We start from the raw sequence: 13685 nt of genomic DNA, 5'->3' as shown, positions 1-13685 counted from the left end.
CAGCAGGTATAGATAACAGATCGATCTATAATTCTCTCTTTCCTTATCAAATCCCCAGAGTATCAGGAATCTGGTCAGGTTTTGTGACATCAGTTTTTGACTCCAGACTCACTCCTAAGTGGACCTCACATATAATGCATGTATTAGATGGGAGGCTACTTTTTAAAAAGCGGGCAGCAACTTTGCTCTCATCAGGGACATCTAATAAAGGAGTTGTTTTCTCCTCTTTTCACGGAGTCGCAAAATGAGACAGAGATGTAATATTGATAGGTATCTCCAGACAAATTGTTTAGGCTAATCAATACTCCGCCTCTATGACATGATAAATATTTCTGGCTTACAGGATTTACTTTTAACATTTTCAGAAAACAAAAAACTGGCATGCTGTTATTATAATCCTCTTAATCATTTATGACACCTCACTCACTGACCCATGGCAGGCATTTAAAGGTTTAGGGTTGGGGGTTTTTCTTCACAACTGTCCTTTAGCAAAATTAAAAGCTGGAGACACCTAAGGATGCTGTGCATAAACTCTGCAAGTCTGTGATGCTGTGGGGTGAAGAAAAAAAAGGAAAGAAAAAACAAAGCAAACAGAAACATCCAAGTCTGCCTCTGGAGAGAGGGTGAGGGCAAAGCCGCTCTAGCCTGGCAACAGCACTTATTTTGGCTGGTTTTCATCTGGGCTTGGCCTTTTGACAAGAGATGCAATTGAAGCAATCTTCACAGTCTCCATTTCTTCTTTTCAAAGGTCACCCATTCAGAATGTTAAGGTAGAGTAGAAAGCGTGAAGGGTTAGAATGTTTTTCATGGCATAAGCAGGCCTTAACGAATGATCGAGACGCTGGGCGCATATGTGTGTGAATGAGCACACTGTCGTGCGCCTACACGAGGACGGCTTCATCAATATGCATGCGGTTATGTGTGCGTGGGATTTCATGTGTTTACATGTATCACACTCCTGCCGTCTGTCTGCGTTTAGTCTTTGTGTGTGAATGAATTTAGGCACTGAATCCCAGCTTCAGACGCTGATGGTGTCTCTCTTTCAGTCTCTATGATCTCTTCCTGAACTCCAAACTCTTATCCACTTCTGCCACTCCACCTGCTTTCTATGATGACCCCCATCAATTTTCATAATCATCCTTTTACTCTCCTTTATTATGAGCTTTCCATCTACCCATCTCTCCAAAGCTGTATTTTTCATCTCCCTCTTATCCCCTCCTCATCTCACCACCAGACAGCCTGAATGCACAGCCACATTAAGCCGGCTCAAGCTTCAGTCCTGTTCTCTTACATGAATTTTTCATTTGCGTTTTCAAAAATGATCGTCTCACAGGTGACAGGGTAGCTGTACACAGTGCTGATGCAAAGTAGGTATGTGAATTTGGGCCAGTTTGAGATATTTTCAAACCAGTGTAGGGTATTAGCTGTTTGTTCTATCTTATAAATTCAAAATTATGATGTCAAGATGCTAATGCTATTAGAATATACATCATCTGTTTAAACAGCCCAATTCAAAAGTATTGAAAACAGGTGTCAATCCATCCATCCATCCTTTTCCACTTATCCTTATCAGGGTTAAATCTATTTGGTCTACAGTGAGTTCAGAAAAAAAACAAAACGTTTTTTGCTATCAGATTACACCAAAGAGGGCTGTTGGACTATAATTTTTCTCCTTTGGGACTGGATCACACCTCAGCTAAATCAATAATACTTCCTACCTCCGTCTCATGGTTATTTGAAACCACCAAGTATAAAATAAATGTATACAATCGATCATAAAAAAATACAAAATACAAAAAACTTGAGGATTTATTTGAAATATTTAAAAAATGTGTTTCATTTCAATATAGTCTTTCAAGGCTTTGGGGCAAGTTGTGAAAGTACATCCCGATTTTAAGGGAATGATGAATGCTGTGTTCTTGTCTTTGCTGGGGGACACAGTAATGATGAGACACATCAATCTGTATTACCACCCTACCGTCAGTCCACAACATCCAAGGGCAACAGAAATATTGCAGTCGCACAGACAATTTATCTTCGCACACCTGCTTATATACCCATAGGTACACGAAAGTGCTTCCTTCAAGATTAAGAACCTTGTGCGCTCTCATTCTGTAACTTATTCTCTATCTTAAAAACTGTAAAAAAAATTAGTGATAAAAGTTTGATTTATAGTTACTATCGGATTTACTTTATCGAAAGTATAATAAGGCTAATCCCTATTTCAATCAGTTGCAGCCATAATTTTACTCCGTTTTCATTGGTAAAGCTTTCTGTCGGATTAGAAGGTTCGTTTCTCTGATTGGTCTAGATACATAGAATCCCGCCCCTTCGTACCTGTCGATCTGTGAGAGGTCGCCTGAGCGTCCTAGAGCCCGCCTCTCGCATCCCTCCCGCCCCTCTCCGCCGGCGTTCAATCGTGAAGCGGATTGACGGTTGCAGCCTCGGTATGTGGCGCATGAGTGTGCGTTTCGGGATGTAACAGCAGTCTCCCGGAGTAGCGATACCAAATTAAATCATACCTTACACCCGAAGGAGTTAGATGATAGGATACCTGAGAGAAGCGGGCACAGCATAGGGAAGTATACGACAGTACGGAGCGGGGGGAAAGACGTGGAGCGGGGCAGGAGCAAATCCAGCCGACACTGCGCGCAGAAATGGCGGAGCAACACGCAGCCAGCGACGGCAAGCACAAAGCGTCCACCAACGCCGGGGGCTCGGTGCACGGGAACAGTCGACCCGGCGCCGCGGGTGGAGGAGGGGGCAAAGGAGGCCTGTCTGGCGGACTGACACAGCCAGCTGGGTGGCAGTCTTTACTCTCGTTTAGCATTCTTTTTCTGGCCTGCCTGGCGGGATTCAGCTCCAGACTTTTTGCGGTGATCCGGTTCGAGAGCATCATCCACGAGTTCGACCCGTGGTAAGCTAGCTAACTACTGTCTGCTGTTCGCTGGTTACACTTGCTTGTAATGGAAATGAGAGACTGAGGATTAAATCCCTACAGAGGGGAGGTATTTTTTTTATTAAACACAGCGTATATTTATTTATCTCCTCGCTTTGCTTTACGCTTTATAAAGTTAGCACAGTCGCAGCGGTGTTAAGTTTTTGAATGCAGCTCAGCTTTAACTTTAATTTTGATTTCGTGCTGTGGTTCGTTGGCGCCCCCCCCCCCCCCCCCCCCCAAAATGACCCTGGCACATACACTTGTATATACGGGCTCAGTGGCCCAATGTGCAGCCCATCTGCGGGACCTTGACATTTAATTATGATAAAGAGCTAAAAGAGCTAGCTAACTAGTCTGGTTTGACCAGTTGTCCAGTTGTGTGTTACCCAACAGTAGGTTTGTGTACTTGCTGCAGTGATCTCGGTCTTGAGTCTTCAGCTGCAGGAACTTTATTCGGATTGAAAGAGCAGAGGAAAAAAAAAATCTGCATTTTAACCAGTGAAAATGTAAAATGGTTAACAGCCTGATTATTTTACTCGTGTGCTTGATCGATGTGTTTGATTGATTGAAGTAGTTTGGTTTTCTCATGTCTTATTGTTGCTTCGCTACATCTTGAATGACCAGGGTCTCTTGCAGGCTTACAGCCGGTGCTTCTCGTAACAGCAGGTTGTAACCCGGAAGCCAACTGATCCGGTCTGGCGTGTCTGTCATCACAATGGAGAATTATTCCGCTTTGTAACAGTGTCACATGGGCTCACAGGCGGCCGCCTGGTTGCCCTGTCATTCCCTCATTGCTCTCTTATATTGTGTGGCATTCAACGAGGCAGCAGAACTGATGCATCCATTTATTAATTTTCAAGGACAGGTGCTCCATCTAGTTCAGGGTGACACTTGCGTCTTCAATTATGTTGATAACTTGATTGCATTTAAAAGCCAAGGGCCAAGGCTTATGGCTGTGGGAGGTTCTGCATGGTTCAGATGAGCTTGCTCCTTCTCTCAGACTGGAATTTGCTAAAAGGGCTGACCTTAGCGCTGTTAATGAGTAGTCCCATGTGTCTTGCACTCATTAGAAGCTGCTTTTACAACCTTCATATTTCCCGATTAAAGTTTGGGGGGGTAGTCATAGAGTTTTTGGATACAGTATATTATCTATGGTACTGTGCTGCATTTCACAGTAGCAGTGGGAGCTGTTTTGCCTCAGTATAAGGCTATAATGTGGCACCCGTTTCCACAGTTGCAGAGCAAGAATGGCACAGGTCTTTGGCAGCATGTCACAGGAAAGAAAGCAAAGACATTCTTTGATATTCAGAAGTTTAAAAAGCCCTTGCAGCAATGAGTAGTCTGCATCTGTTGTTCTCAATTTTTGTCCCCCCCCCAACACAAAACAAAGCACCGTTTCAACCGTCTGTTGCCAGCTTAAATGTGTAAAACTGTAAATTCTGTCACAGTGGAGTGTTTTTTGTTGTTGTTTTTTTATAATGCACAGTATCCTTATCAAAGTGGAGACTTGCATCAGAAAAATATCTACAGTTAGCTGTTCATTGATACTGAATTGTCCTCCCCTTGTGTCATGTTTTGACCAAAAACCGACTGACATCTTAATAATTCATACTCCTAACAATCCAACAAACCTGACCCTCCCTTGGGTTTTACTTTGAGTGTCCTTTTTAAACATGTACTAATGTTTGTTTGGTCATCTTTTGAAGAGTTTTTTTAATTATGTTTCATCAAGCATTATAACTTTCTCACCTTTGTGACAGAAAGAAAATGTGTTTTTTTTTTCTTTTTTCTTTTTTTTTTTTTTTCCCAGCTTTGTGAACACTGGATGCTGATTGGAAGTCAGCATCAGACACACCATTAGTGCCGTTGTCCGTTGTTGTCTAAGCACTTATTGTTTTTTATTGTTTTTTTTCCCCTGCACAGAGCTTCAAATTATCAGCAGCTAACCATTACGTTAAACAAGCTGGCAATTTGAAGAATCAAGATTGGATTTACAAGCACCCAAATGTCAAGCTTATTCTGCAGTATGCAAATGCTCCGAGCTGTGCTGATTTTTGCAGAAGGGTCGCTGCCGTGGTTCGGCTATATCTGGCTGTGCTAATTTTAATTTCCTAATATTTGTTTATTTAAAAATCAGGGGGGATTAGTTGGCATTCAGGTGGGATTCATTTATTTATTTATTTTCATCCATTGATGGAACTAATTAGGGTTCGTGCCAAGAAAGTTGTAAAGCCTGATGGCTGAGACACTCCAAGGGTGGGTGGAGGACATAGGTGCCAGCCTGCTGTGTGGCACAGATGGAACAGTACGGCTGCCTAGGTGCAGACAAAGTGTGTAGCTACTGACGAAAGGGGAAAGAGACTAGGTGGCCAATTTCTCTCTCCTAAAGTAAGGTAATGTGCGCTATGTCAGCAAGAGAACAAAAGAATCACTTAACCTCATTTACATAAAGATAAATGATGATTTGGCTCACAATAACTGGAGTACATTAGGAGACTGGCATAGCCTAGATGGCTAGTGCCGTTCATCTGTTGTTCGCCTAGGCTGCTGAACTGGACAAGGAGAAGTGTCACTGGAGGGGCAGCTGATTGCCGCAAATAGTGGACCAGCACCTTTTATGTAGTATTATTCATCCGTTCTCTTTCGCTTATCCTTGTCAGGGTCACAGAGGCTGGAGCCCATCCCAGCTACTAAAGGGCTAAAGGCAGGCTACACCCTGGACAGGTCGCCAGTTTGTTGCAGGGCTAACAGATAGAGACAGACAACCATTCATTCACATTCAAACCTATGGGGAATTTTAGATTTACCAATTAACCTAACCCCACTAGCTTTCCTCTCACAGTCTTTTGCCCTGGCCAGGTAATGGAATCGAACTCAGGACCCCAGGACCTCCTTGCTGTGAGGAAACAGTGTCACTGTGCTGTCGTATATATTTATATATGACAGGGGTAGTCTGGAGTTTTAAATATTCAGTTATCATTAAGCTACAAAACAATGTATTTAAAATAAGCTTATGGAATGTCATAACATTTACCGCCATCTAGAGTCACATTGTGTTTCTGAGAAGCTCTTATATTGATAACGTGCGAGCACATCCCAGAGATTCTCAGTGGGGTTAATGTATGGACTCTCTGGTAGCCACTAGAGGTGGGGTTCACTTCAGATACTTGGGATATAATATTACTGTGATTTTGTTTTTGTTTTGTTTTTTTAAATAATTTTTTGATATACTGCAGTAACATAAATTGCAATTTATCACTTTTCTTTTTCAACAGCATAGTATGTCCTCAAAGATAAACTTTGCCAAAATTTGTTTTATCCAGTAATACGAAGTTATCTCACTTTATTTTGTCCATAGCTGCAAAATGAGATTGCCGACACTCTCAACAAAACCTACCATAAATGTTGCAGTCTGCAGTCAGTCTGTGGTTGAATGGGGTCATGTTAGCAATTGCATCCAACCTGTTTTGGCAAATACGGCAATTTACTGTGGTAAATTGTCAAAAATCCCACGTGTTGCAGTCTACATAGACAGAAATTCACCAGTTCCATAATTCACATTTAACTGTTACTTTTTTCTCAGCAACCTTCCTGTTCTGTAGAAATATAAAAGCAGGATACAACTAGCTGGCAGCCAGTTTACCAGTTTAGTCGAGTCCCCTCAAGTTGTTCTCTGCAGAGGGACGTAACACTGACAAAGACTCATTCTGACTGATGATAACATGTTTTCAATCTGTTTGCCTTTACAAACGCGCAGTTATTTGATAACCTTCGACAGTCTCTCTGATAGTGATTGCAGTCAGTCCAAGTCAGACTACGAATGTTTGCACAAGGGTTGCCTCCTATCGGGTCGCCTGTGGAATCGCCTTGCAAGTGGTTGTGACTGTGCAACAACCTCCGGCTCTGGGAACCATTTGGTGACTACAAGTTGCAATTGGTAGATTGAATTGGCAGATTTATTTATTTTTCTGTGTTTTGGTAGCTGCAAGGAGGTTGCTATCCTATTTTTACTACGTGACTGAGGCAAGTATTTGAGTCTAGTATTGTGTACCCCCCCGCCTCCCCCCCGCTTTTTTTTTCTTCTCTTAATTGAGTATAAATCTGCCACAGCAGTGCAGGGTCATGTGAGATTGCTGTGGGTGATCTTTGAATTTTCGGAGTGTGCTGTTGTACATGTTCCCCTAACGAGCCAACGATTACCAGTTCGGTTCTGAGAGGGGGGCACAAGTCCCTCTGAAGTCCATCAGGAAGAGTGCCAAACATGTGACCCCTTGTTTAGAAGGGAACAGCCAGAAGTAGCTTTATCTTGCATAAAAATGCCAAACTCATTTTTGAGGGTAGCTGTAAGGTTTGCTTTGTAAGGGGACTTTTTCCTTGCATCACATGCTTGTGAATTAAATTAATTGGATTTTCAGAAGCTGTTTGGAAAAGAGATTTGATACTCACTGGTGGTGTGGTACTTTTTCAGATTCTTCAGCTCAGGGTTGTACAGATTACCAGTTCAGCACAAGCATTGCTTTTTAGATGCAGTATTTTCAGTCAGATAACACTCAGATTAAATGATTGATTTATTAAAGCATCAAAATAGTCAGTCTGGCTTCCAGGCTCCAAGCTCATCACTGCCCACAGATATGTTAAGCATAAATGTGAGGAGTAATAAGTCAATATCCGGCTGGCAGCACTGCAGTGAAAGGTTAGAAGGAGAAATTGGAAGTTCTGGACATTAAATAGACCGCCAAACTGGGAGGGTTTGTCTGGTCAATGAAATGAGGAGAGTGAGGCTTGTGTGTGTGTGTGTGTGTGTGACGCAGTGCAGCCCAAGTTGGCTGCTTCCAGACTTGGCTCAATATAAGGCCAGGGATTTTTTGAGTCATTAAAATGAAGTCGGTGACCTGTCATGACAAAATGAATGTAACTGATAGCAGAAAGATTAATTTTTATCATGAAATTGAGAACAAGACAGCCTGAGCCTTCCTTGGGATTAACTCGGGCTGCTGAGAGCTGAGTTTTGCTGGTAGGCAGCGGTTGTTTGTCGTGGGTTAAATCTGATCCTTGGAGTGTCATCTTCAGCCTAGCTGTCCATATTGTTTAAGTTTATTAGGAATCTCTCAGCTCTGAGCTCTCTCTCTCTCGCTCTCAGCTCTAAACAAAGTACATCTTCTCTGTATTTAAAGTGCAGTGTTAGATACTGTGTGCTCAGCTCCAATTGCATATCTGCATATAACTTCAGTTCGACAAATCCTTACAGCTGAAAAACGTTTGAATTTGCAAGGGTCATGTTTAGGTGAAGGTGAGAGAGATGACTGTGCTTGTGCCTTCTCCTGCTGTGGACATCATGCAATCTGTGCACACATTTACTAAAGCAGTGTTACCGGGTCAAGACAAGATTTTTAAGTCGGAGCCATTGGAAAACATGCTCTAAAGCATATTTCTGTCATTTCATCGCACTTGCCCACATTCTCTTTTTCACTGTGCTCTTCTTTCTGGGCTTAAAATGTACAAAACGACTTCCTCTCCCTCCCCCCAAAGAAATCCTTAAAATTTTAACACTTTGTCAGCTTTGTTCTTGATCATCGTCGTTGGAAACCTGCGAAACTAGAGGCTCTATTAGTACGACAGCTGGATAGCAATGCAGAATCTTTCCTATCTTCTTTTTTGGGGGGGTGATAGTGACTTTGATGTAAGATGCAGAGGAAAACATCCAATGATTATGACCTGGTTTTGAGTGTTAATAGAAAAACAAGACGTGTGAAATGTCAGCGGTTTCACAGATACATTGTACAGTCCTCTGCTGTTTCAGACAACACTCTGATATGAGTTAACACCTCAGAAATGATGTTTTAGTGACTCTGATTGCTTTAATAATGTGGTCTATGATGGAAGTTGCTGAGTGTTTTTCACCCTCTTTTTCTTCCGTCTTTTTCAAAACTTTTATCTGAAAGTAGATTAGGCCAACAGCTGCTGGCACAGCAACATGTGAGCTAATGCTGTAGTGTGGGAAAATGGAGAATAAGTTGTGATTGATCTTTCCACCAGACATTTGGCTGGAGCTGTGATCCTTGCTTAAACCCCCAACTGTCCGGCAGATTATAAAATATTCAGCGCAGATTTGGTGTCCAGTTACCTGAAGCAGGAGCCCATCCTTCCTGATATTGTGCTTGGTACTTACAACCAAGACTTATATTAAGTCTTGGATAATGGGTTGGAGTTGACCACAGCTGCGTATTAGTATTTTACAGCATACCCCAGTGCCAAAGCTAGCTGTTTTATTTCTATTCCACCTTTGCGCTGAAGTTATGTCGCAGCACCTAAAGGACACAGGAAGAGTTTCTTTTCCTCTTCCTTACAGAACTTTCATTTTCTGTTTTCTCCCCAGCCAGGAGACTTCATATCAAGCCTCTGATGATTAAGTGCTGTTTTGGAGGCAAGGCTTCCCAGCGGACTAGTGTCAGGCATTGCAGCGAGGTTTGCGAATCTGAGGAGCGCTCCATGTGTGAAGACAGGAAGCGACAGATCTCTTCCAGGGCACCTGGGGCATGTGTAGATGAGCTGCTCCTGGCAGGAAACAGCATCAGGCCTGGGGTAGCCGCTGCCTAGTACAATGAAAGTCATACAAACAACCCAGTCTTCTGTTGTCATTTGATTTTGGATTTCTTTATTTCTTCTAACTGAGACCAAGGTTTTGGATTTGTTTTAAATGCCTGTTCATGATTCAGACCTGAGACTGCTTGAATTTACTTTCTTTATACCCTTTGTTCTGAGGTTGTGTTAATGGCTTTTAGTCGAGCCTGACCTGTACGCATTAAAGGAAAGATGATGTGTTAAGTGCATAGCTAACAAACAAGTTTGCAGTTATCACAAAGACACCACGTGACTGATACTGCTAAGCCATTGTAGTACAGGCATTGCATTGAGTATTGAAGACAATGGTGTTAGTGCTCCTCTTATAGACAAACTGTAAGCATCTATTTTTTAGCCAGTGTTGCTCATTAGCCGTTTTTGAAAGCACCGGCAGGATCGCCACCTCTCTGGTTTCACTCGTCAGCTTTTCAGAGGACACACGACTTTGCAGACCCCTTCGTGGAGGGTAATGGCACTGTGAGAGAGGTAGTTCAGTTTGTTAGTGTGATGAATTGCCCCTGCCTCACATTCAGAGCTGTACTCACCCACACGTTAGCAGCTTTTAAAGGACATGTGAAGCCAGTTAAGTATTTGTTTAACTTTACATTTAATTACACTATGGTCAGAGAGGTTTGAACATAGTCCCCTGTTTATATAGGGCACAGTATAAAAGAGCCTTGGTTTATTATTCATTACAAATTAGCTTGAGCCTGTCGTCTGCCTTAGCTTTCTAAACCACAGTCTTATAAATTTTGGCAGCCGTTTGCTAATGAGATTTTAAGAGCATTGTCCTTTGAAAGCTTTGAACAGTGTGTTCCAACATTGTGCTTCTTGTTCGAGGCTAAGAGTATGATTATGCACTCTATAATTTTTAACATTTAAAGATGTAAATGGCAGTGTTTCCAGTGTTGTACCATTCGTTCACCTTTGGACCTCCGGTCTAATAAATTTCAGGCCACATTGTAAAAAAAGGAAAGATGTCTCTTTTGTTAAAAATTTATTCAGGTGCTGGCAAATGTACTACAAATTGTTTATCAGAATTGAAAGGCTCACTTTGTTGGGAACATTTAGTGCAGCATACTGTGCAGACGTCCAGTTGCTGCCAGAGTAGCCTGTCTAATATAGATCAAATACATCTGTCAAACTGAGAAGACGGTTATGTGCTTGGTAAGATGCTACCTTTCAGCTGAATTCGCCCACAAACATTCACATAGTATATGAGGGGGCAGTGATCATAAAACGTGCTCACGCTGTGGTCACAAAGCCTCCAGACAAACGTGACTGAGGGGAAGAGAAGCGAAAACGATGTTTAGCAATCAGCTCTAAAAAACGATCAATGTGACAATAAACAGCTTGGTGTGTGTCACGCAAAGTGAAAATGTGTGGTCGATCTATCTTTTATCCAGCTGTTTGGCGTTGTCATGGAGTCTCTGACGTGATCGTTGTTCCGCAACCGCTCACGCTGGAGTATCCATCCATCCAGGAGGGGAGTAGGGGGGCAACAGATCGAGAGACGTGTCTGCTTAACAGATGCAAGGCCGTAATTGAGAGCGCTCTTTGAATACCGGCGCGCTTTTGTTTAGTCTTTTTGTTGAAGACGCATTGGTCGAATTAACTGGTCAGCAGTAAGTTTTCATGCTTTGAGTTTGCTCAGCAGCACAACCGTCGAGCAATGCCTTCATCCTTCCGTCTGCGGAATAATAGTTTTTATAGTTGCGCCTCTGTTATTTTTAGAGCTTCGTGAAGAGCTTGACAAGTGAGAATTGTTTCTTGCACTTGACTAAACAATGCGAGACCAACAGGTGTATATAGTGATGCTTGCGCAGAAGCAGGATAAAAGTAGTGCTCCTCCCGAGGGGGAAAAGAGTAGAGTTCGACTGAAGCAAGAAACCTAATATCTGCTTGTTAAGACAGACTGAAAATAATCCACAGCACCAAACCACAAACAAGGTAACAAGTCTGACAATGGTGCCTCGAATGTTGCCTCACTCTTACTGCATTCTTTTTCTCCTTCACTTTGGCTTTGAAGTGGTCCTCGATGCCCTCTGGATGGTTCAGGGCGAAGTTGGGTGGAGGGAACAAAGAAGATCTGTGCTTATCATACATCCCTGTCCTCTTACTGACAGGAGTCAGCATGCAGCTCTGTGGGCGAGCGCACCTGCATACAGAGAGGAGAAGAAAGGAGGAGTGAGAGAAACGGCGATAGGATAGTAGGAGGCGGAAAGAGAGAGAAGAAATTAATGCCTGCCAGGCATTCAAACAGAGGGAGGCTTTGGCAGTGAAGCCAAAGAAATTTTATTGTTCCAAATAACTGCTTTATCAGTTTGTTTGTGTGCATGTTCATGTGTAATATATGTGCTGTATGGTTTTATGGAGGGGAGGATAGGGTTGATGTATTATTTTGTTGGCCTCTGCCTCAGGTTAAATTGAATGTCTTCTGTAGCTGATAGACTACTTACACCAGAGCCCATTTAATAAGATCGGCTGCTTAAAGCGTCTCTGAAGCATTACTGAATAGTTCAAATAGCTCAACTCAGCTTATTCTTGAGTAATTTTTCCTCCTTTCAATTTAATCCCTCCAACATTTTGCAGAAAGTCCCTAGAAACTTGCTGCTTAGCATCAGCAGGGAAGCTAGGTAGATGGCTAAGAGCTGGTTTAATCAAATAAATACCAAAGAAAGGGTTATTGCAAATGTCAAGTAGTTTTCTCCACAACGAGGTGATAAAAAGTGGTAGTTGTTCAGGCTTTCTACTCCGTGAGCTGGTTATGTTATATTGAGTTTCGGGTGCACGTTTCCCTGCTTAATTTTGTTTATTGTGCTTGTTGGCTCGCTCCCTTGTTGGAGGATTGGCTAGCTCTCAGGTTGGCACGTCTTAAATGCCTTTTGTTCTGCGTCGTCCAGATTTTGTCTTCATTTGAAGTCTTTTGCTTATTTTCCTTGTTTCAAGGTAGGTTTTACGTAAGCTTCTAGCATATCTTTACATCTCAGGTGTATGAATCACTCATCAGTCTTTTGATCGCTCTGTAAATAAAATGAATCAAGTCTCTGATTTTATTGCAGTTACTATAAAGGGTTACATGGCCGCTGTTTGTTTCTCCTCCTGTGTTGTCTTTCAATATATCGTCTCTCCTTAGAATATTAATGTACTCTGGAGGTTTCATGTCTCCTGGGTTTACATGGGTTTGTTCTGGGTGCTTTGGTTTCCTTCTTCAGCAACGAGGATGTTTTGGGATTTAAAGCACTCCTGCTATTGTCCTCGACTAAGCCACTGGCCACAGACTTAAGTTGGTCCCCAAGGGCCCGTGTATCTGCTTCCCATAGCTCTTAAGAAATTAGTACTTTCTAATGGGAACAATGTAACAGAGGCTTGCAGTTTTAGGAGGAGATCTGTTTTTTTCTTTTCGTATAAAAGAATTCTGGCACCAACCAAAGAGTTTTGGTTCATCCACCAAAATATTTTTTGATAAGTCGAGTTTAATTTACTCGAGATCCGTTTATTAGATCAGAAATTAAACTGTACAGGTTTCCTAAGATAACTCTTGCCTTAACTGTATACAGCCTATTTATACTTGTATGCATAGTTGCCCCACAAAGGCCCTGGAGATGTACTGACTAAACTTAATGTTTATTAAACACTTAACAACCCACTGACAGTATGATTGGCATTTTTTTTTAAATGTGTATAAGAAGCAGAATGGTATCTAAATGTTGTGTGAAGTCGAAATGTTGTATTTTTCCGTTTGTGGTTTCCATGCCGTTAAAAAAAAAAAAAAAAAAAAAAAAAAAAAAAAGAGGAAGTGGAGTTTCACTTCCTAAATTAAAACCAATGTGAAATTAGACTGACTTGAGCTTTGTGAGCTGAATATCAATATATCTTTGTGATTGACAGTACAAAAATGTATTTGATTTAGTTTACAAGGTTTGATTTAGATTTGACTGTTGTAAAACTCTGAAACATTGCGAGACTGGAAACCAGTGACCTGAAAAGATTACTTGGGAATTAATCAGTTAAAAGTGTTGCCAATCAATTTGCCGTGGATTGATTAATCTGTGAGTTGTTGAAGCTGTATTGCCGTTTCTGTTTTTCCCCAGACTTTAGGTTTCCAGGCGATTAAAGTCAA

General features: G+C 41.9%; 1 protein-coding gene across 1 annotated transcript in view; it reads left to right on the top strand.

The window, feature by feature from the left end:
* The first annotated feature begins 2436 nt into the window (after positions 1-2436).
* The window catches only part of LOC135932885 (dolichyl-diphosphooligosaccharide--protein glycosyltransferase subunit STT3B), a 93377-nt gene continuing 82128 nt past the window's right edge, over positions 2437-13685 (top strand). The window contains exon 1 of the mRNA XM_065470599.1: positions 2437-2917. Within this exon, the coding sequence (XP_065326671.1) occupies positions 2658-2917 (260 nt within the window). The 5' untranslated portion in view covers positions 2437-2657. The remainder of the gene's footprint in view (positions 2918-13685) is intronic.

Source organism: Pelmatolapia mariae, linkage group LG22 (genome assembly GCF_036321145.2).
Source record: "Pelmatolapia mariae isolate MD_Pm_ZW linkage group LG22, Pm_UMD_F_2, whole genome shotgun sequence".
Classification (NCBI taxonomy): domain Eukaryota; kingdom Metazoa; phylum Chordata; class Actinopteri; order Cichliformes; family Cichlidae; genus Pelmatolapia; species Pelmatolapia mariae.
Note: the sequence above shows the minus strand (reverse complement) of the source record. Positions and strands in the feature narration are given on the sequence as shown.